The sequence below is a fragment of the Chenopodium album genome, chromosome 21, assembly GCF_948465745.1.
Source record: "Chenopodium album chromosome 21, dcCheAlbu1.1, whole genome shotgun sequence".
NCBI lineage: Eukaryota > Viridiplantae > Streptophyta > Magnoliopsida > Caryophyllales > Amaranthaceae > Chenopodium > Chenopodium album.
In genome coordinates, this window is record NC_137854.1 from 10,576,632 (window position 1) to 10,598,074 (window position 21,443).

Sequence of the window (21,443 nt, forward strand, 5' to 3'; positions counted from 1 at the left end):
ACAACAAATCGGAGAACAAAGTGTTTGTTGCTCGCGATGGTGTCTTTTTGGAGAAGGAGCACCTTTCCAAAATGACAAGTGGGAGGAAAATCGAACTCGACGAAGTTCGTGAGGATGAGCAACAAAATCATAATGACAGTCAAAATGCTCAAACAGCATCTGTTGACGCAGGTCAAAATGATCAAAATGTGCAAAGTCGAACCGACAATGCAAATGCTCAATCCATTACCCTACGTAGGTCTCTGAGGCCGAGATCTCAACCTGATAGATATCTTGGTTTAGTATTAACCGAGAATCAGGACATCCTGATTATGGATGGAGATGAACCAGCAACCTACAAGCAAGCGATGGCAAGCACCGACTCTGCTAAATGGCAAGAGGCCATGAGATCTGAAATGGATTCCATGTTTGAAAATCAAGTCTGGGACTTGGTTGACTTACCCGAAGGTTATACACCGATCGGATGTAAGTGGATTTTCAAGTTGAAAACCGACAAAGATGGAAATGTATTCATTTACAAAGCTAGATTGGTGGCAAAAGGTTACAGACAAGTTCATGGTATTGATTACGATGAAACCTTTTCACCAGTTGCAATGCTTAAATCCGTTCGGATCCTCCTAGCGATTGCTGCATATAACGACTATGAAATATGGCAGATGGACGTCAAAACCGCCTTCCTTAATGGTTATTTGGAAGAAACTGTGTATATGACACAGCCTGAAGGTTTTGTCGACCAAAACAATGCTGGGAAAGTTTGTAAGCTTAAGAAGTCCATTTATGGATTAAAGCAAGCAAGCAGAAGTTGGAATCTGCGTTTCGATGAAGCCATCAGTAAGTTTGGTTTTATCAAGAATCCAGATGAATCTTGTGTTTACAAGAAGGTCAGTGGGAGTGACATCGCCTTCCTAGTCTTATATGTCGATGACATATTGCTCATTGGAAACAGCATTCCGTTGTTAGAGTCTATAAAGGCCTGGCTTGGAAAGTGCTTCTCAATGAAAGACTTGGGAGAGGCTCAGTACATACTAGGCATCAAGATCTATAGGGATATGATAGATCGAAAAGGATGATTGGATTGAGTCAAAGTACTTATATTGATAAGGTACTTGCTCGATTTGGCATGGAGGAGGCCAAAAGAGGTCACCTGCCAATGTCACATGGCATAACCCTAAGCAAGAAGCAGTGTCCACAGACACCTGATGAGCGGGTAAGAATGAATCAGATTCCATATGCTTCGCTTATTGGATCTATCATGTATGCCATGATATGTACTAGGCCAGATGTGTCGTATGCCTTGAGTGCTATGAGCCGTTACCAATCAGACCCAGGAGAGGCGCATTGGACTGCGGCCAAAAATATCCTAAAGTACCTGAAAAGGAACAAGGATAAATTCCTGGTGTATGGTGGTACAAAGGATTTGGTTGTGGAAGGTTATACCGACGCAAGCTTCCAGACAGACAGAGACGATTTCAAATCGCAATCTGGATATGTGTTCTGTCTAAATGGAGGGGCGTTTAGTTGGAAGAGCGCAAAGCAGAGTACAACTGCAGATTCTACAACTGAAGCCGAATACTTGGCAGCTGCTGAGGCAGCTAAGGAGGCTGTTTGGATTCGTAAGTTCGTTGGCGAACTTGATGTTGTACCCTCTATAAAGGGTCCAATAGCCCTCTATTGTGATAACAATGGAGCTATTGCTCAGGCCAGAGAGCCTAGAGAACGTCAGAAGGTCAAACATGTCAAGCGGCGATTTCACATGATTCGAGAATGGAAATCAGAGGGTGAAATCAGAATTTGCAAAGTTGGAACGGATGACAATGTAGCCGATCCACTTACTAAACCTTTGCCTCAAGTGAAGCACAACAAGCACGTTGAGGCAATGGGAATCAAGCATGTAGGAGACTGGCTTTGATTTCCTTGTTTAGTGTTTTAGTTAATTTTGAGAAAAGTTAATGTAAGACACTAAGGAAAACCATTCATGTTTTGGAGTAATATAAAATTTCATGCAACATTTTATTACTCCGTTATGCTATTTAATTGTGGTTTAGGATTAAATAATGAGTCCATTCGATTCTGAGAATATTCAAAATAGGGTATCAAGACCAGTCTTGGTAAGGAAACACCTATTAAGTGAACATTGAATATTATAATCGAAAATTATCTCTAATCAAGGTCATTTAAACGATGGACGATTAATGACCAATTGAGATTAGTGTGTAGTCTGATTTATAGCACCGTTTCATGTGCTACGAGGACATGATTGTCGTAAATCATTTGCACAGGTATTGGTTTAGAACCATACTGGATCGACCTATGAGAATACTTTAAGAAATTAAAAATTTGTCATAAGTATACTTCTCATTATGGCTATCGGAACCTATTTCCTCGACCATGAGTACTGTGAGTTCTCTTGTTTGAGTACTAGTTCGCTTTGATGTTGTCAAACGTCTGCCGTAATAGGGGATTATAACGGCAACACTCGGGCGGCTAGGTCCTCTCAGTAAGAGGAGCTACATTGCAAGACTGGGAATGTCCCCCTAGTAAAATAGGGAAGATGTCTTTGTTGTATACAAGGCCTCTCGTAGAGCGAGACTGTAAAATGCATGGCCGTGCTCGGATGGATTTTAGAAATCATCTGTTTATTGACAGTCGGACTCGGAATCGGGAAACACTTCTGGACGTAATAAGGATGACAAAATAAATCTTACCTTATAGTTCATGAAGAGACATTAAGCGACATAGGAAAGGGATGTACACAAAATGAGCACTTGTCCGGAAGGACAAGTGGGAGATTGAAAGGAATGGTGTCCTTCGAACAAGTGTACTATTCCGTTAGCGGGTTCAGAATTATTAGAAAGCTAATATATTCAGTAAGGTCAAGTGATCGGAATGCCTGGGTGGAGGCCGCTTCCGATCAGTAATATTAATGGATAATTAATGTTACAGCTTAATCTTGACTGAACCCTTCGGGTCACACCCAAGCATTCAACAAACCGAAACGACGAATTAATTCGGAAGGAATTAATGAGTCGACCGAGTAATATTTATTTAGACGTCGGAAATTCGAGCTTAGAGCGTCGAAACCGAGCGTCGGAAGTCGAGTCGAAAAATAGTGAAAGACGAGACGAGAAATAGTAATAAATCAACAAAAGACCAAAATACCCCTAGCATCGGAATGCCCTAGCAAACCGAGTGCTAAGGGCGTATGGCCTAGCATGGTGGCTAGCATGCGCACCAAGCCGAGCCTAGGCTGGCTGGTGCGTGCTAGCGCACTCATGCTAGCATCGCAAGGCTAGGCGCTGCCTAGTGCGTGCTAGCATGCTAGGCGCAGCCTTGTGCGCGCAATGGCTAGCAAGCCATGCCGCAACAAGCTGCTGGAGCTAGCACGCTAGGCGCGCCAGCTCGCCACAGCTAGCAGCAGCATGGCTAAGCCATTGCTTGCTGCCTAGCAGCGCTGGCCAAGGCACAAGACCAGCAGCAGCAGCCCGCACAAGCATGCTGGGCGTGTTGGCCAGCAGCAGCAGCAGCCCGCATGCAAGTGCTGGGCTTGCTGGGCGTGGCTGCCACGGACAGCAGCACATGGCAGCCCACCTTGGCTGCCTTGGTGCCCAAGGGTAGGTGCCATGTGGCTTGTGGTCCTAGAGTGTGTGGGGAGTGAGGTGGCCGGTTATGGGAGAGGGAGTGGGGAGCAAGTTTGGTCCCCCCCTTCTCCAAATGGTCCTCACCTAACCACTCACATGAGCTTGCCACTTGTTGATTTATTACTAGCTTGATTATTGATTTTATTTTAGCTTTAAAATAAAATGGAAAAATCATACTATCCCACATTGATGGGAGAGTAAATGAGACTCCCATCATTTCCTATAAATACCCAAGTATGGGCATTGGGAAAGATGCTTGAGTAAGAGTTGGAAAAGGCATCACAATTAGTGAAAACCTTTGAACTCAATATTATTACTCGGGTTTTGTTGGTCGGGTCTTGCTAACTCCAAGACATTGGACCTAGTCGGTTTTGTTGGTGCGGGTGGACTTCGTTGGAGGTCTCCGTGCGAGCGGGACTTGAAGCTTTCAAGTAAGAGCTCATTTGGAGCGAAGCACGCATCAAAGGTAATTAGCTTATCTTAATCTTGTGATTAATTTAATTATGTTTATGGTTTTATTTATTGCGAGTGCGGTCTTGGTTTTGGGTTTGTTTCCGCGGTGAGTCGGACTCACCAAACCCCAACAGCGGTATCAGAGCCTCGCTCGTTTATTTTAAAATCATAATATTTTCAAGGTGTCATTATGGCTTATTTTTTCTGGTTTTAAGTTGCTAATTATATTAGTAACTCGTTTTTCAAATTTTACCTCGTATTAGAGCTATCTTCAGCCCCGAACCCAGATTTCGACCCAAAAATAGTGAATTTTGGGTGGAAAAGGTGTTCTGGAAATGGTTTTACCCTTTTAGGACTCGGTTTTTAGCCAGAAAACGACCAGAAATGCATTTTTCGAGGGATTTTTCGTTTTGACGAAAAATTTTAAGTCTTTCTAACCTTGAAAATTGATTGCATATTTATGGTGGTTATGTAAATGGTTCTTTCCTTATTTTATATGCAATTTTAGACCACTTTAAGCATGATTACTTGGTAGTAATTGGTGCTTGAAAGTTTGGTTTTATTTTTCACATAATTGCAAATTAATTGCATTGAGTGTGAAATAGTTGTTCTTTGATGCTTCCAAGTATTAAAGATTCAATCTTTACTTATGATAAGTGATTGAAACTTTGAGTTACTAAATTCCATGAATTTTGGTTAAACTTTGTTGATTTAATCATTTTTTAGTTGATTGGAATCATAAAGTTTAAAACTTGTGATAGAAATTGGTTTATCTTCATATTGGAAGATATAATTTTTCATGAAGTCACAAGTATTAAAGTTGGAGTCTTTATTGAACTTATGTTCATTTTTCCAACCCCCTTTTATTTTGTCAAAATCTCAAGATTAATTTAAAGTGATTAAATTAATAGTGAGAAATGCCCTAATTTATTTTGTTACACCAAGTTAAACCAATTTTATTAAAGAATGATTCTTGGAAATAAATTTGGTTAATTGCTTTGGATGAATTATTTAAGTTGGACTTGTTATTTTTCATTTTTCCTCAAAATTGATTCTAAAATTAATTTAGAATTGATTTATAATGTCACACACAAAATTCGATAATTTTCGAAGCATTAGCACGCAACACGAGGCCTAAGAGCCCCGAGCCAGCTCTCGGCCAGCTGGGCTGCTCACGCAACCCATATGTGGCTGCCGAGGCTGCTGGGTGCTTCGTTCTTAGGTGCGTGGTGGACATGGTGACTGAGATAGAAAAAGAGGAAAAGATAAAGTTTCGTGCCACTCATGTGATGGTATTATCCGAAAAATGGTAAAACCAAATAAAAGTAACAAAGTGTCATTTTTGTAAGGTCCCAAAGTGTCAATTTACCAACATGTCATTTCACACAAAATATTCAAAACCAATATAAAAGATCCATTCCGACAATTTTTCCTCAAAGGCTAGGAATTCAAAAATAATTGTTCAACAAATTATTCCACAAATTCTTATATGTGACTGACCGCACGATGCGGTCAACCATCGTAGGGGTTACTATTTTAGTGTAACAAAGGTTACCTGGTAACGTCTTTGAGCCAGTGTCATGAACTTGCGTCTCAGTATTGTAAGTCTGAATTACTTGGTTACGTTAGTTATTGCGTTAGTGTTATAAGGTTATCTCGGCCAGTATTGGGTTATCATGCAATGTTATAGGGGATACTCTCTCTCTCTCTCTCTCTCTCTCTCTCTTTTTTTTATTTTTTTATTTTTTTATTTTTTTATTTTTTTATTTTTACAGGTTGATGAATATTATCATTAATAAATAGCCATACGGCATCTACAACAATAATAAAGATTTGTGAACCACAGATCTAGAGAAAATAACATAACTTTTACAATCAAAATCATAACTAATTTGCATATCGGGCATAGCTCACACTCTACCGCTTCAAACTTGACGCGAGCAGTGATTTTCGATGTCTTTGCATCTATCCAAGTAGAGACCTTCGCAATCTGCGCTGATGTTTTGATCGTAGCGTTGATGACGAACCCTAAACCTATATGAATCCAAATCACCTTCTCAATTGTTATTAAAAACCTAAAATTAAAATTCTCATCCATAGATGTGAATCAAAATCTCAAAAAATTGGGAAAAACCCAAAACATTGGGACAAACTCTCACAAACGGAGAGAACAAAACAAAGCAAAACAAAATAAATAACAAAATAGCAAATTAAATCAAAGAAAAAGGTCTAAAGACTATTTCCGGCGTAAACGGCCAAGAAAATTAAAACCCTAAAGAGAGAGGAGAGAGAGAGCTTCCCCCAGTTAATATGACATATTAACGTTATATGTTAATATGATGGCATTTTCATTATTATTGAAGCATATTGCAATATTTGATTGTTTTCTGGCACTGTAGCTGACCTGGCAAAAAACTTGCTGAAAACTTGCGACGTTAGTGGATGGTTAACGTTGAAGTTCAATCCCGTTTTGTGTTGAATTTGGGAATCAGAAGATCCCGTCCTCGAGGAGCTGGAGAACACCATCCCAAGCTATCCAATTCTCCATTTTTCCAGGTCGTCCAATCAGTCCAAAAATACTAAACTAACTAAGTAATCGTTTCAATCAAGTATTCCGGCTGGTTCATAGTGTTCAATCAGAGTACTAATTCAAATCTATTTTTTCATAATTCATTTCCACTCATGCTAGGCAAACAAACTAACATTATGAATTCAATTTACACTTGAAGTCGTTTCTGTTAATAAATTATTGCAACCCAAAACCACAAAATTCAACAACTAACAACGAGGTAAAATGACGATATTAGAACAGTTACCTGGTTCAACCCTAACTGTACATTGCTCGCATCCTACCGCGCATCCTACCACCGCAGTAACCACTTGGTTAAATAAGAAACCCAAAACCACCGCAATCGCCCACTTAAAAATTGAATCGCTTTAGCATCGATGACATTTGAGATCGCTGACATGAATCAGAATGTCGAAAGAATTAAAAACAATTGCAGAACGGTGTTACAATCAACGGCACGGGCAAAGATGGTACAACGTTTTTGTAATAAAACGTAACCCCGTCCAAGTTAACGTTCGTCAACCCACAGTTAGTCACTTTTTTCCCGCTAGACTATTTTACCCTTACTAAATGATACGAAATGTCTTTCACACCCTCATATAAACAACAGGCGTTAATATCGCATATTAACAAGGCATTTCTCGGAGAGAGAAGAGAGAAGAGAGGAGAGAGAAAGCGCATTAAAAAAGAAGAATAGGGGTTACTTCGTTTTTCAACGAGTGGTCATAGACAAGTAGACAACGATCTGAAATTATTCAAGTTCGGCTCATTAACAACAGTAACAAGTTTTAGCAACCTAATTTTATAATCCGAGTCTCGAATCATATACACTGGCCTCCTGTGCAGCTCCGCATAAACCCCTTTCCCCAACATAAACCCTAAAACTCCATTGCTGAACTCCCTCCTTCAACAATGGCGAAGAATAATGGCACCGAAAAAACGAAGAAAAACAAGAAGAAATCAAAGCAATCTGGCGTAAACAAAGTATCCATGAAACTCAAATCAGTTCCCAAAGATAACCCTTTCGAGACCATTTGGTCCCGCCGCAAATTCGACGTTATTGGCAAAAAACGCAAAGGTGAAGAACGCCGTATTGGCCAAGCTCGAGCTCGAGCCATTGATAAGGTACACAATTCATCTTTCGAATTTCAATTTGTTTGATTTTAATTGAAAAATTGAATTTTTTTAAAAATTGATTTTTGTTTCTGCAAATTTCAGAGGAAGAAGACATTGTTGAAGGAGTATGAACAAAGTGGGAAAGCTTCGGTTTTTGTGGATAAGCGAATTGGGGAGCAGAATGATAATCTTGGTGAATTTGATAAGGCTATATTGCGTTCTCAGCGTGAGCGCCAGGTATTAATGGACTATATTATAATGTAGTATTAATTGTTTAGGCAATGACTTTTATGAATTCGGTTTCGTGTGTGTAGAAGTTTTCGAGTTCGTGTGTATAGAAGTTTTTGTGTATATAAGTTTTCGGGTTCTCGTGTGATTTAGTTGTTGCTTGGAAAAATCAGTGTCTGGTCATTTTGAACATTGGGATGGACATGCTTATGATTAAAATTATGGTTAAATTATGTCTTGTGTTGAGTGATCATTGACGGATTAGTAGCTGAGGGAAGGAAAGTGTTAATTTGGAGGATATTAGCTTAACAAGTGAAGTCTTTGATGAAGGTGGTTAAGCCATTAAGCTCTAGACGTAGAAGTTGAATGGAAGTGTTGAGGAATCGACTAATCGGTGTCCTAATTTTTGGTTATAATTGAGTTGATTTGAATTATGAAAATTGACTCATTGATGTAATTTATAATCCATTGGTTTTGTTGCTTATGTTGAATAATTTTCCTTTGTGATTATTGCTCTTTTACAGATGAAAATAAAAAAGACAAACAAGTATAATTTATCTGATGATGAGGAAGATGATCTTGATATAAATGATGGGCTAAGGGATGACTTCAATGACGATGTGGAATATGGTAGTGATGAGGAAACAGGTCAAGGTAAAGATGGAAGTTTTGAAATGTTATTTCTAATGTTTATCTATTGTATGTATGTTTATTGCTGAACGCTGATTGGAATTAGGAATAATTATGTGATTGTTTGTAAATATGAAACTTGTCACAATTGAGAGGAAAAGTTTCTAGTTTTAGAAGCTATAATAGATCATTTAAGGGTAAAATGAAATGCGTCAGTGGTTTATGGAATCTCTTTCCATTGGTATAATGAGTGATTCATGATGGTAACATTAACTGTTTGATACTATAAATACCTTAGCATGGCCCTCATTATGAGGCTGAGATATATCGACTTCCTTCTGTTGCTTTGCACTTGCAGGCGAGTAGTTTTCTTTCTGATTGTTACTCCCTCACAAAAATAGAAGCAAGTTCTGTTACATTACATCTTTGAGTTTCTCCATTATAATTGGGAAGTTTATCCGAGTACCATTTACCCTCTTGACTTGATTAATATATGCTCTGTAACAATGTTAAGAGTGAGAATGTTTATTTGGAAGTCTAGTGGATAGGTCTCTGCGTAGATGGTGAAAATAATCTGTTGTTATGGCTACAGTGATGGAGCGGTTGAAAATTACTTAAATAACTTCTAATGCTGAACAATAGCTTAGAGCTAAAGAATTGGCTTAGTTTCAATATGATGGTGCATCTTATGTTGTGAACATGGAGGATGGAAAGGGCTTTGAGTTCTTGGAAGTGGGATCTAAATCCACAGAGGCTGGTAGCATGGAGGGCTTGGTTTGTATTGTAGTCATAATGAATAGTGTAATTTAATTGCTTCTCATCTTTTGCATTCCCATTCTGTGATTGGCTGCTTCTTGTTATAAATAAATGAGATAAAGGCTCTTACACCAACCATGTGATTGTGGCCATTTTTGCTGATGAGTGTCTCTGAACTAGAAGCTTTTTTAGTTTTCTTCTTGCTTTACTTGTGGAAGTTGCTGTAATGTGTTTGAGTTTAATGATCTGATAATATATTTTATTGACCTATTTATTTTTGGGTGTATTAGACAGGTCTTCCATCTTAAGGCTTGGGCGTAAATCAGTGGATGCAGACATAGCTGAAGGGGAGGAAAATGTAAGATTTATTTATTAAGTTCAAACCTGTAAAGTGTATTTACTGCTTATTATAGCTGAACCTGTTTGTAGAGGCTGTTTAAGACCAATTATTAGCTATCTGTTATTTTTTCTGTACTTGTCTCAATCTCATGAATGATTAACATAAGACTGCTCTTTGCTACCTTTAGATGTACTTTGATACAAGCAGTAGATATTGGTTGATATATGCCCTACAGGGTAGGTTGTGGCCTGGTTTACATTATTTTGTTGACTTCGTAGATGAAGAGAGCTAATGTAGTCCAGTGTTATGAAGAAAGTTTGGAGGGACCTTCAAAAACACGGATTTGAGACCAAACCGCAACAATTCTATGTTCACCTGAACTCCTCAGTAGTCAAGATGATTAGTTAAATATTCAGTGTAAGACTAATCAATGGCATTCGTGTTCTGATCCCTCTGAAGTCTGAAGAGAGCCCATGTGGCTGAAATCTTAGCCTTTACTAGCGCCTGATTTGATTATTGTGGAAGCAAAAAAAATAAAAATAAAAAAACACGCACGCACACGTGCGCACTCACTCACACACACACACACACACACACACACAAATGCCAATACGCCATTATATATCTTGCATCTGTGATTTTGTCCCCTTGTTTGGAAAGTTATTTTTATGTTCATGTAAAGAAGATGAACTTTAAAAGGTTTATTTTACCCATGTAGTGAATGATATCACCTAGGAGTTAAGAATATAAATGCAGGCAAGCATGTCTTTCTTCTTGTATGTTGTTCCGTAGCTAGAAAAATATATATAACAAAAATTCTTTTTTGGTTTACTGTCTCTTTATTGCATAATTGTAGCATATCTTGACTTTCTCCAGTCATACCTTTCCGTCTTTGTTCTTAAACATCGTTATATCAAACATCATGTACATTTTGTACACTTATTTTAATTGTTCTAGCAGCTGAAGTACGCATAGTCCTTACATTGTAACACTAATATGATTGTCTAATTGCAGAGGGTGAAGAGTAAGAAGGAGGTGATGGAAGAGATCATTCAGAAAAGCAAGTTTTTCAAGGTGAGGTTCTTCTTTTTTTTTTTTCTTTTCAATTTATTTTTTTGTCTATTTCTTTTTCTTTTGGGGGGTGGATGGGGGCCTAGAGTTGGTAGTTTTGTCTTGATTGTCTCTCAAATTAGCTGTCACAGCTTTGTAAACATATAACAAGGCTTACCTGCTCAGCAGTGGATACAAAACATTACTGAGTTAACAATTTGGTGCTGTTATTCTAATCTGTTCATAATACCTAATGTAAATCTTTTGTTCCTTCCTTTTAAAAATGATAGGCACATTTGACTTTAGTAACTCTTGGCTACAGTAAGTTGTTTCTGACTTCGTTAATATGTCTGGATTTCTCATAATAATATGCCATCTTCTTATAAATTTTCTAATTAAGGAATAAAATGTTTGAAGTGGACAAGAATACACCGCAGAAGTTAGATACACCTAATATTCACATAGAAGGGGTATAAGGATAAGATTAGCAGTTGTCTGATTTCTCGCCATGTCTCGCATCTTGTTAACCATCTGTTCTTATTTCTCTACATTATTGACTTTAAGTATTCAGTACCATTACTTTAATTGTTGGACTTTTTCACTTGGGCTGGGTTACTAGTTGAGACACATTGGGACAGAAATCCTAGATTTAGTATAATATAGCACATCCTCTATCCCATATGGAGGATAAACTTACTATAGATAGAGCTGGGTCACTTATTGAGATACATAAGGATATAAGTCGGATGTCCTATGTTAATATAAGTTTACACTTCCTCCATCCCTTATTTTCAAGGATAAAATAACTTCACAATTATGCAGTTCTTTAAAGTCAGGATTCTTTTATTTAGAAAGAGGAATGACAATAAAATGATGTTTACTTGATGCATGGAATTGGTGAAAGGTACTCGACTTGTCAGATGCACAATGTGCACTCCAAATTGCAGAAAATTACAGGGACATGCTAGATCTCATAATCTATGGTTCTCATAAATTTAGCTTTGGGATTGGCAGTGTTATTATATTTTTTGAAAATGAAAATTCGATTGTAGTGCAAGGATGTCAAACCAGAATTCATTTCCTGTTGCTTTTAGCATGTACTTCTCAATTTATTTGATAAAGCCAAGGTACAGCTTTCCAGCAGAACTCATGGATCGTGACAGGATGAACCTGGGAGCTAATGTGTATTCTGTTTCTGAGAGCTCATAAACTAAACCTAATTAACTATTTAACAGAGTTTCAATTTCTTTTTAGATAATGTAGTATCCTTACCTTTGAGTTTATTATGAGTTACCTTTGGTCTATTTCTGATTCTCAGCCTCTGAAGGATCTGCCTATGATTGCTGAATATTAACAACTTTGTTCTGTCTACCAGGAACAAAAAGCAAGGGAAAAAGAAGAAAATGAGAAGCTGGTTGATCAATTGGACAAAGATTTTGAATCTTTAGTTCAGTCAGATGCTTTATCTTCTCTTACTCAACCAAGCAAGATGAATGCTTTGAAGGCTCTTGTGAATCCAAACTTTTCAAAAGATTTAAAAAAGAAAGAGGTTATATCTGTTTCTGATGTTTCCAAGCAGGTACTATCTAGGTTCTGTTGTTTGAAACATCTTTTGTTATTCCCTTTCTTGTTTGTTTTCTTTCTTTTTTAACTAAATTAGAGATCATGTTACCAGTCCATGTTGATATAGCTGTTTGTCTTATATAATAAGTGATTGGCTGTGTTACTAAAGCTTTGCAATATTACCATGACAATGCTTTTATCTGATTGTTTACCCAAGTGCTGTTTTGTTGCGCTTTATCATATTTTCTCATTTAATTTTTTATTTTTTGAGACTGTTTTGTTCTTGTTTTGCACTTATGGAATGTCAATAGTATATGTGCTTTGTGTTTGAAGTGATATATTGGTTAATAAGCATCCTTCCCCAAAAAATACTTAAATAGGAGAGTGAACAAGAGATTGTTTGGTCCTTATGTTGGAATTTTCGGGCTTTATGCTCAGTAAGACATGAAATCTATTTTTGCTGTGTGTAGGGTTTAGGGTTTAGGGTGCTTTGTGTTTGAAGTGATATTTTGTTTAATAAGCATCCTTCCCCAAAAATTACTTTAATAGGAGAGTGAACAAGAGATTGTTTGGTCCTTATGTTGGAATTTTCAGGCTTTATGTTCAGTAAGACATAAAATCTATTTTTGCTGTGTTTATATAGGATGAACCTGATATTTATGATAAATTGGTGAGCGAGATGGCATTCGAGATGCGTGCTCGTCCGTCAGATAGGACTAAGACACCAGAGGAGATAGCCGAGGAGGAGAAAGAACGGCTAGAGCGACTTGAGGTATGTGTACATGTAGTTGATGCAGTTTAGTTCCCTATATTTTACAGTGTTTATAGTAGTTTATACATTTTGGAACCTGTGATTCGAGTCACAGATTTTAAAGTGGCAAGTTCTTTGGCATGAATGGACTGTTATTGCTTCGCTTGCCAATATCAGTGGGCAAAACGGTGATTTATTGGTCCATTTTATATGAAATGCGCTATTCACTGTTAAAAGCAATTTTTATTTTATTTATTTATTATTTTTGTTTTGTAATTGACATTCATCATTTTGGAGGAAAGTTGTCAATTTGTAGATTTTTGCTCCTCACTATTACTATCCTATTCGAAAAATCTTATTCCCTCCGTCACTTTTTAAGCTTTACGCTTAGACAATTTTTCTCTCACATTTCACAAGATTTCTAATGTAAACATTAAAAAGTGACAGAGCGAGTACATGTTATGATACACACTTAATATATACTTCTCCTTTTCTTTTTAGTTATTGTGTTTGCCAACGCACAAGTTCAATGATGAATTTCTCTAACTAAATAAGTAAAACTATAAAAAAGTTGATATTATGAAAACATTCATTGACACGATTTCAACAAGATCCTAGATTTATCATAACTATATATATAAAAAAAGCTAGTCAAAGTAGAATGTGTGAATAGTGTAAAAAGTCAAAACATGCCAACTAAAAAAGAATGGAGGAAGTATTCTAGTTTTTTCAAAAGAATTTTTATCCTCTAACTACCCTTATTGTCTTTTTACCCACTTGTTGTAGCCTATTATGAAGTTATTGTTAAGGGGTGCTGAACATGCAAATGTGTATCAACAGCATTGAAATAACAAAGTGTAAATCTGGTACGATTTCATTCTACAATGGGCAGAAGTTTATTTACTTTTACTAGATTAGCCCTGTGCAAATGCACGATATTAACATTTCTCTGAAATATAGAGTATGTATTTTATGTATTCTTAGTACTTATTACCTCATATAAGGAAAATTACAGAGACATAACCATTAATTTAATATAATTAGTTTTGAAGAAGAGCAAACCAAATATGAAAATTTAGGCAAATACGAAATGTTAAACTTGTACTATATACGATTTTAAGCAAATAAGAAATAATTTTAAATTTGATGTATATAAATGAAAATAGAAAAAATTATATACATATAATTATATAAAGTATTTTGTTCGATGAAGCATAAGGGAAAGTTGCATTAGATACAAATAGTTGGTGATAGAAGGAAAATAAATAAATTAAAGAGTATAGATAAATTGAGTGGAGGTAAAATTAAATTTGAAAATTGTAGCCAAAGAAAAATATAATAACATCAAATTTTATTAAGGCAGAAATTTTTTTCTTGTAAAGCTGCCACGTGGACGATATGATGTCAGTGGTTGCTACTTTAGTGATATTTATAGATTTTCTATGTTGGAGATGCAGTTTGATATTTATTACTTTGATCTTATATCCTTTTTTATAATGGCTGTGTAAATATGTAGCGTAAATGTCTATAATTTTATTGTCTATGACATTGTCAATAATTTCATTTTCCATGAACCTGTGCTTGGGAGGTATGACTTGGATACTGTGTAAAGGATTTGTAAAAATTAAGATTTGTCAAATTGTTTGCCAATGACAGGACTGAATGATATTTTTTAGGTGATGATAATTGTTATTAAGAATAAATATTCTAACTCATTTTGTCTTATAGCAAGAGCGGCTGGATAGGATGCGTGCTACTGATGATACCAGTGAAGAGGATGGTGATGATTCTGAAGATGATGTCAAGCATTCTGCTAACAAGCAAAGTCATGTTTCTGGTGATGACCTTGGTGACTCATTCACTGTTGATGACAAGTCACTAAAAAAAAAGGGATGGGTTGATGAAATTCTGGAAAAGAATGTTTCAGAGGATATTGGGGATGAAGATAGTGGGTGTTCTGATGATTCAGATGAGAGTGAGGACGATGAAGAAGGGACTGATGATGAGGAGGATGATGGAAAGGGAGAAACATTGAAGGACTGGGAACAGAGTGAGGATGATCTTGGTACTGATCTTGATGAAGAGGATGAGTCAGATGAAGAAGAGGAAGGAGGAGATGATAAAACACAGGAAGACAGAAAGGACAAAAAGAATGAGAGGCTTGTCAATCTTGATAGAAAGGAGAAAAAGAAAACCACACTGCTGAATTTAGGTGTGGCACAGAGTTCAAGGCTAAAACAGGAACTTCCTTTTAAAATTGATGCTCCAGGAAGAATGGAGGATTTATATGCACTGTTTCAAGATCGTTCAAATGAAGATATTATTGAAGCAATTATGAGGATCCGCAAATGCAATCCTATTCGTCTTAATCCTACCGAAAATAGGAAGAAAATGCAAGTAAGAATATCTGGGATTTTTCATTCGAGCTGTCTAGGTTGTTGCATTGCTTTGAACCAACATGTGATGGATTTGGAAATATATCAAGAATTTAAACTCTTCATTTATTGTGAATTGGCTTTTTTTTTTTTTTTTTTTTTTCTTAGGATGCTCACTTAAAATGATGGTGACACTTTATTTTTTTTCAGGTGTTCTATGGTCTTCTCCTGCAGTACTTTGCTACATTACCAAACCAAAATCCATTAAACTTTCAATTATTGAACCTACTAGTCAAACCATTGTTGGAGATGAGCACAGAAATTCCATATTTTTCGGCAATATGTGCTCGTGAACGGATTTTACGGACTCGTACAAAATTCACTGAGGATATCAAAGACCCAGGTTTTAATTAACCACATACCTGTTTTTAGTCTTTTTTTTTTTTGGGTGTCTTGAAAAAGATTAATGGTTGCCTTTTCCCTTTTCCTTTTAAAAAATATGCAGAGAAAAGCTCCTGGCCTTCCCTGAAGACATTGCTTCTATTGAGACTTTGGTCCATGATTTATCCATGCTCTGACTTCCGTCATGCTGTCATGACACCAGCTTCTTTGTTGATGTGTGAATATTTGACACGTTGTCCTGTTCTGTCTGTCCGTGATGCTGCAATCGGGTCTTTCTTATGTTCCATGATTTATTTGGTAGGTTATGTTCATCCACATATATGCACTGCAGTGTACTTATATTTATTACGTTTTTAAATCATTACCAATCATCTGATGTTCAAAGACAAGATTAAAGATTGTATTGTCTTCTGTACATTGGATTTGCTTATTTTGCAAGCCACTGCTCATTTTGTTGTAAATTTTGTTTGTCAAATATATGTTTTCTTTGCTACCACTTTTCAGATCATGATAAGGCTTTTGTGACTTTCTGTTGTTAGATGGTTAACTGTCATTGCTATATCTAACACTACAAATAGGATAGAGGGACTTCAAGAGTAGTGGAAGAAGATCATAGGAAAAGCTATATTAACTTGTACAAACTCATATAATCCCTTGATAATGGACTATCTGTGAAGTGCTTATGTCTTGCTCCAAAGGTTTCATTTAATTCAATAGGAATCAGTTGTGGCCACTTACAAGACTTTACAACTTTTGGGTGTTGATGATTTGACTTTTTTCTGCAGGTGAGTAAAGACAATAAGAAGTACTTTCCTGAAGCTTTAATGTTTCTAAAGGCTTTACTAGTTGCAGCTATAGATAAAGATCATAAAGGCATCAAGGACTCTCAGGTAAATTTTGTTTTTTGCTACTGCTCCCAAATTAACAATCTCTAAGCAACTGTTGCACATGGTTTGGAACAGATAAGATGATGCTACTTGTCTGTTAGCATGTCATTTATTAAAGTGTCTTTTTATTGTTTTGATCATGCTTGACAACTTAGATGAACTGACGTATCCTGCTGATTTTTAATTCAGATGTATCAACATCTTCTAGAGTTCAAAGCACCTGTGCCATTGTTGCGCATAGAAGAGAGTATACAGGACATTAAGCCTCTGGACTTCTTGAAGATAATGAAGTTGCCTGAAGATTCCTCCTTTTTTAACAGTCAAGGTTTCAGGTTAGTGTAGTTTACAAGTATGATTGTTTGAATTTGCAGCACTGGCTGGAGAGCTTTTATTCATTTAATGCACAATAAATACTTTATTGCATTCTTTCTATTAATCTTATTTTATCAGGTTGCTCAAACAAAAAGTTTATATGCTTTAGTGACTAGATGTTTGACAAATTTGCAAATGATATGTATTTTTCCGAGGATAAATTGAACTCCATTTGTCAACTGCAGTCTAACAGAGAACCAACCATCTAGGATGTAGGTTACATGTATGAAGTAGCTTATAGGTGTCAAAATTGTGATTTGCAACTAGCTGAAATGTGTAGGATACAAGTATGATGTTGGCCACTCCCCCCTGCATTCACTCTTCTCCTTTTTCCCACTCCTTTAATGGCGTGAAAAAGGGAGGGGGTGGGGGCTGGAGGGAGAAGTAATAATAGTAGAATCTATGATGGGTAGAGGGAGAAAATATTTACTGGCAGATAAAAATAGAATTAATAAAGATTTGTATTCTAAGCTCCAGGTAGTACTGCTAAATTTTGGGGGAGGTAAGAGAGAGAAGGGAGGCTGTAGGGAAGGTACTTTGGTCATTGTGAATAAAGGTTGGCTCTTTTACTGAGTATTTTGGATTACATGTAAAGCTCCAATTCTAGTTGTGTTATTCAACACCACAAAAAAACTATGTACTGCAAATTTTTGGGGGAGGTAAGGAGAGAGAAGGGAGGTTCTAGGGTACTAAGGTACTTTGGTCATTTTTATTAAAGGTTGGCTGTTTTACTGAGTAATTTGGATTAAATGTAAAGCCTCAATGCTAGTTGTGTTATTCAACACCACAAAGAAACTGCATCGCAGATAACTCATTTTTATAACTTTATATGTTACTGTAAAATATTTATACTGCTCTTTTTTGCATTGTGATGTAATTGCATCTTTACTTGTGAGCGCATTCATACGTTGTTTCCCTTACTCTTTACCTGGGCTTTTGATGTTATTTAATTGCGTGTTTGGTATAAAATTGCAGGGCCAGTGTGCTTGTGTCAGTGGTGGAGACCCTCAGGGGGTTTGTAAATGTCTATGGAGAACTTCAAGCCTTCCCTGAAATATTTTTGCCTGTATCAGCGTTGATGGTTAAAGTTGCTGATCAAAAAAATATGCCTGGTCCTTTGCAAGAGAAATTACGAGATGTAGGCGAGCTCATAACAACGAAAGTCAAGGAATATCACAAACTCCGACAACCACTTCAGATGCGGAAGCAGAAGCCTGTGCCTATTAAATTACTGAACCCCAAGTTTGAGGAGAAGTAATGCCTTTTCTTAAGCTTTTTTTTTTTTTTTTTTTAATTTTTTTTTTTATCCTTCTGTGTTATGGTTATGATTGATATCGTCTCTTTTATATGGTAGGCAATAACTTTTTTTTTTTTTTTTTTTTTTTTTGCAGTTTCGTAAAGGGTAGGGATTATGACCCTGATCGTGTTCGAGCTGAGAATAAGAAGATGAAGAGACTTCTGAGAAAAGAACGCAGGGGAGCTGTTAGTGAGTTGAGGAAAGATAATTACTTCCTCCAAGAGGTGAAGATGAAAGAGAAGCAACGATTGGACGAGGAGAGAGCAGAAAATTATGGTAAGGCAAGAGCTTTTCTTCAGGAGCAAGAACATAATTTCAAGTCTGGGCAGCTTGGAAAGGGTCGTAAGAGAAGAAGATAGAAAGGATTTTCAACTGTCAATGAGCTATACAGTGCCGAACCATATGCTCTGATAGATCATCAAAAGATGTGAAATCGATTATGGTGTATGTTGGTTCTCTTATTGGTTTAGGCTGGGCATAACGGATTATGAACACCACTAATTTACGTTAACTAGAAGTGGGAACTGTCTGGTGAGAGATTGGAAGATGCATGGAAATTGGATTACTGCCACTTGATTGTCATTTGCTGGGTTTGTGGGAGAACTGACTGGTTTGCTTACTTTGCTGGCTGTGGAAGAGTTAGTATCCGACATAGAAGAGAGAGGAAAATTTTGTGATTTAATTTGGTTTATCAGCTACTCATAGGGAATGCAATGCTGCAGTTTTGCTCGTCTGTATAGTGTTTCCCTCTTTCTGGTTCTTTTTTAGTTTCTGGTTTTCTTTATAAGGTATCTGAACGAATACAGCAGGTCTGGAATCATTCTATGTTTTTACATTGCTCAACAAATACAGCGTTTCTCTTTTTAATACAAATACATTATTTGAGGATAGCTAAATATAGAGTAAACGGAGATAATAAGAAATTGTTTCAAATTCATTACATTAATTGGTGTTAAATTGGTTACAATGTACACTTGTGCCAGCAACCTTGAGGCATTAACAGCTTTTCGATGCATCCATTTTGGATAATTCAGGCTATGCATGTAGATGGTCATGTTAGAAGGACGAGGGTGCTTCTGCCTCCGAAACTATGTCTTGGCAGTGAGGCTGGTGCCTCTTAAGTTGAAGCAGCATGAAGATTGATTTCTCATTTTGTTTGTCTATAGTTTATGTCGTTTATGAGGATAATTCTATTCTCTTAAATTTAAAGTGTAGCATTGTAGTTTCCATTTAAATTTGTAATGAACTTTTTCTTACACATGATTATCTATTTTGGCATCTAGCCATCTTCATTATGAGTATTAGTTTTCTCTCTTGAAATTTTGAATCTTCAAGTACTTTTGTGATAATCATTAATCAGTGACAATCCTAACAATGAAGATGGTAGCATTTTGGCTAATGAACAAGTTTTGGTGAAGCCAACTATGCTTAATATATCATGTAAAAACATAATCCCATTAAAGTCACCACTGAAAAAAAAAAGCCTCTATCCTACAATACTCATATAGCTAACCAACAATTTCACATATTATTGCAAGTAAACATCAAAATGGTTCCAACAAGATTTCCCATACATCGATTGCAACCGAGTCATTAGCTCATTACGCAGCCGCTAGCTAGGATCACAATAAATGAACAACCTCTCAAGAAGTGGTAGAGAGTTGATGCTTGGAAATCAAAATACCATCATTATCAGCCCACAACCAATCACCATCATTAATCACAGCTCCAGCAAAATGAAGAGAACCATGCTTTTCACCAACACCCTTTTTATGAGACTTAACTGGGCTTGTCCCTAAAGCCCAAACCCCAATATCACAAGCATTTATCTCATCAACATCTCTAACACAACCATTCACAACAATCCCAGCCCAACCATTATCTTGGGCTATTTGGCCCAAATTCCCACCCAAAAGTGCACACCTTATGCTTCCCCCACCATCCACCACCAAGACCTTCCCTTGGTGGGCCTTGGACTCTAACAAGGCCCGGACCAATACGTTGTCCTCGAATACCTTAACCGTTACGACGGGCCCATTAAAGGCCCGTCGTCGGCCGTAAGGTTTGAAGAGTGGTAGTAAAACCTTTAGTTCTCCTGTTGAAAGGAGGCTTGAATTTGCATCACAAATGTCTGTTGTTGCTACCATTATTTTTATTGTATTTGGAGAGTGTTCAGGGTTTTTGAGAAAGTTTGATAGTGGTTGGATTTGTGGTAATAAAGACGTGTAGTGTAGTGGAGTTATTTTAGGAGAAAGAAAAGTTGCACCACACAATTATTGGTTTGTTGATTTATGTGCCTATTTTGTTGATTATTGTGGTTGAGGAGATAAGAGTGAGGACAAGGAGTGATGCTAACAAGTATATCACATGTTGAGCCTAATATGCCACATGTTGGGTTGTTATGTACCGGGAATTTAGTATTGAGAGAAGACTTTCCTGAGATGAAGTTTAACTTTTGACTTATTTAATCTGATGAGTTTTATAAGAGTCAAAAGAAAAGTGAGGTAAAGTATAACAATGGAGTTTAGAAATAATTACAAGTTGAATGATAAGGAGCCAGATGGGAGAATTCGATCTTAGAATGGAAAGAGTATTACTGTATTAGTAATCAATGTAAAATGAATTACAAAGGAAGGTGACAGCTTCTGTTTTTATTATATTGTAAATTTGTAATTCATCTATTATTTAGGTAATAGTTGAATAATCTTCATTGATTTGGTATGTTGAATCATATCTTTGCTGTTTTTAGAAATGGCTGACTAACTTGATTGTTATTATCCTTGATTTGATCATATAATTAGAAGATACAAATGTGCTTGATATCCAAGTGTTTAATCATTGTCGTTACCAAATTAAATATATGTTGGACTCAATATGATATTGTGCTTATTGTCCAAGTGTTTTATCATTGTTGTTATCACATTAAATATAAATAATTCGTATATGTTAAACGCAGAATAATGCTGGTAAACTTAGAATAATGGTATTGTTAAATCAAAATGGTTGACAAATTTAA

At 36.6% G+C, this 21,443-nt stretch overlaps 1 protein-coding gene and 1 pseudogene across 1 annotated transcript; one reads left to right on the forward strand and one right to left on the reverse strand.

Moving 5' to 3' along the window:
• The first annotated feature begins 7,421 nt into the window (after positions 1-7,421).
• On the forward strand, positions 7,422-19,636 carry LOC145602532 (uncharacterized). Its single transcript, XM_081658725.1, has 14 exons — positions 7,422-7,785; positions 7,879-8,013; positions 8,529-8,658; positions 9,681-9,748; positions 10,745-10,804; positions 12,156-12,359; positions 12,987-13,115; positions 14,823-15,491; positions 15,680-15,872; positions 15,975-16,168; positions 16,657-16,761; positions 16,948-17,090; positions 18,106-18,384; positions 18,522-19,636. Exons 1-14 carry the CDS (start codon positions 7,573-7,575, stop codon positions 18,784-18,786), a joined length of 2,787 nt encoding a protein of 928 aa, XP_081514851.1. The 5' UTR covers positions 7,422-7,572; the 3' UTR covers positions 18,787-19,636.
• Positions 19,637-19,934: 298 nt separating this feature from the next.
• Positions 19,935-20,660, reverse strand: LOC145602264 (putative 4-hydroxy-4-methyl-2-oxoglutarate aldolase 3 pseudogene; annotated as a pseudogene).
• Between the last annotated feature and the right edge of the window lie 783 nt (positions 20,661-21,443).

What these genes read in the sequence shown, in the direction of transcription:
- LOC145602532 (XM_081658725.1), top strand. Translation starts at nt 7,573, where the DNA reads ATGGCGAAGAATAATGGCACCGAAAAAACGAAGAAAAACAAGAAGAAA. An exon ending in TGATGAGGAAACAGGTCAAG is followed by an intron (nt 8,659 to 9,680) that starts GTAAAGATGGAA and finishes TGGGTGTATTAG; the next exon opens with ACAGGTCTTCCATCTTAAGG. An exon ending in TGAGGATATCAAAGACCCAG is followed by an intron (nt 15,873 to 15,974) that starts GTTTTAATTAAC and finishes AAAAATATGCAG; the next exon opens with AGAAAAGCTCCTGGCCTTCC.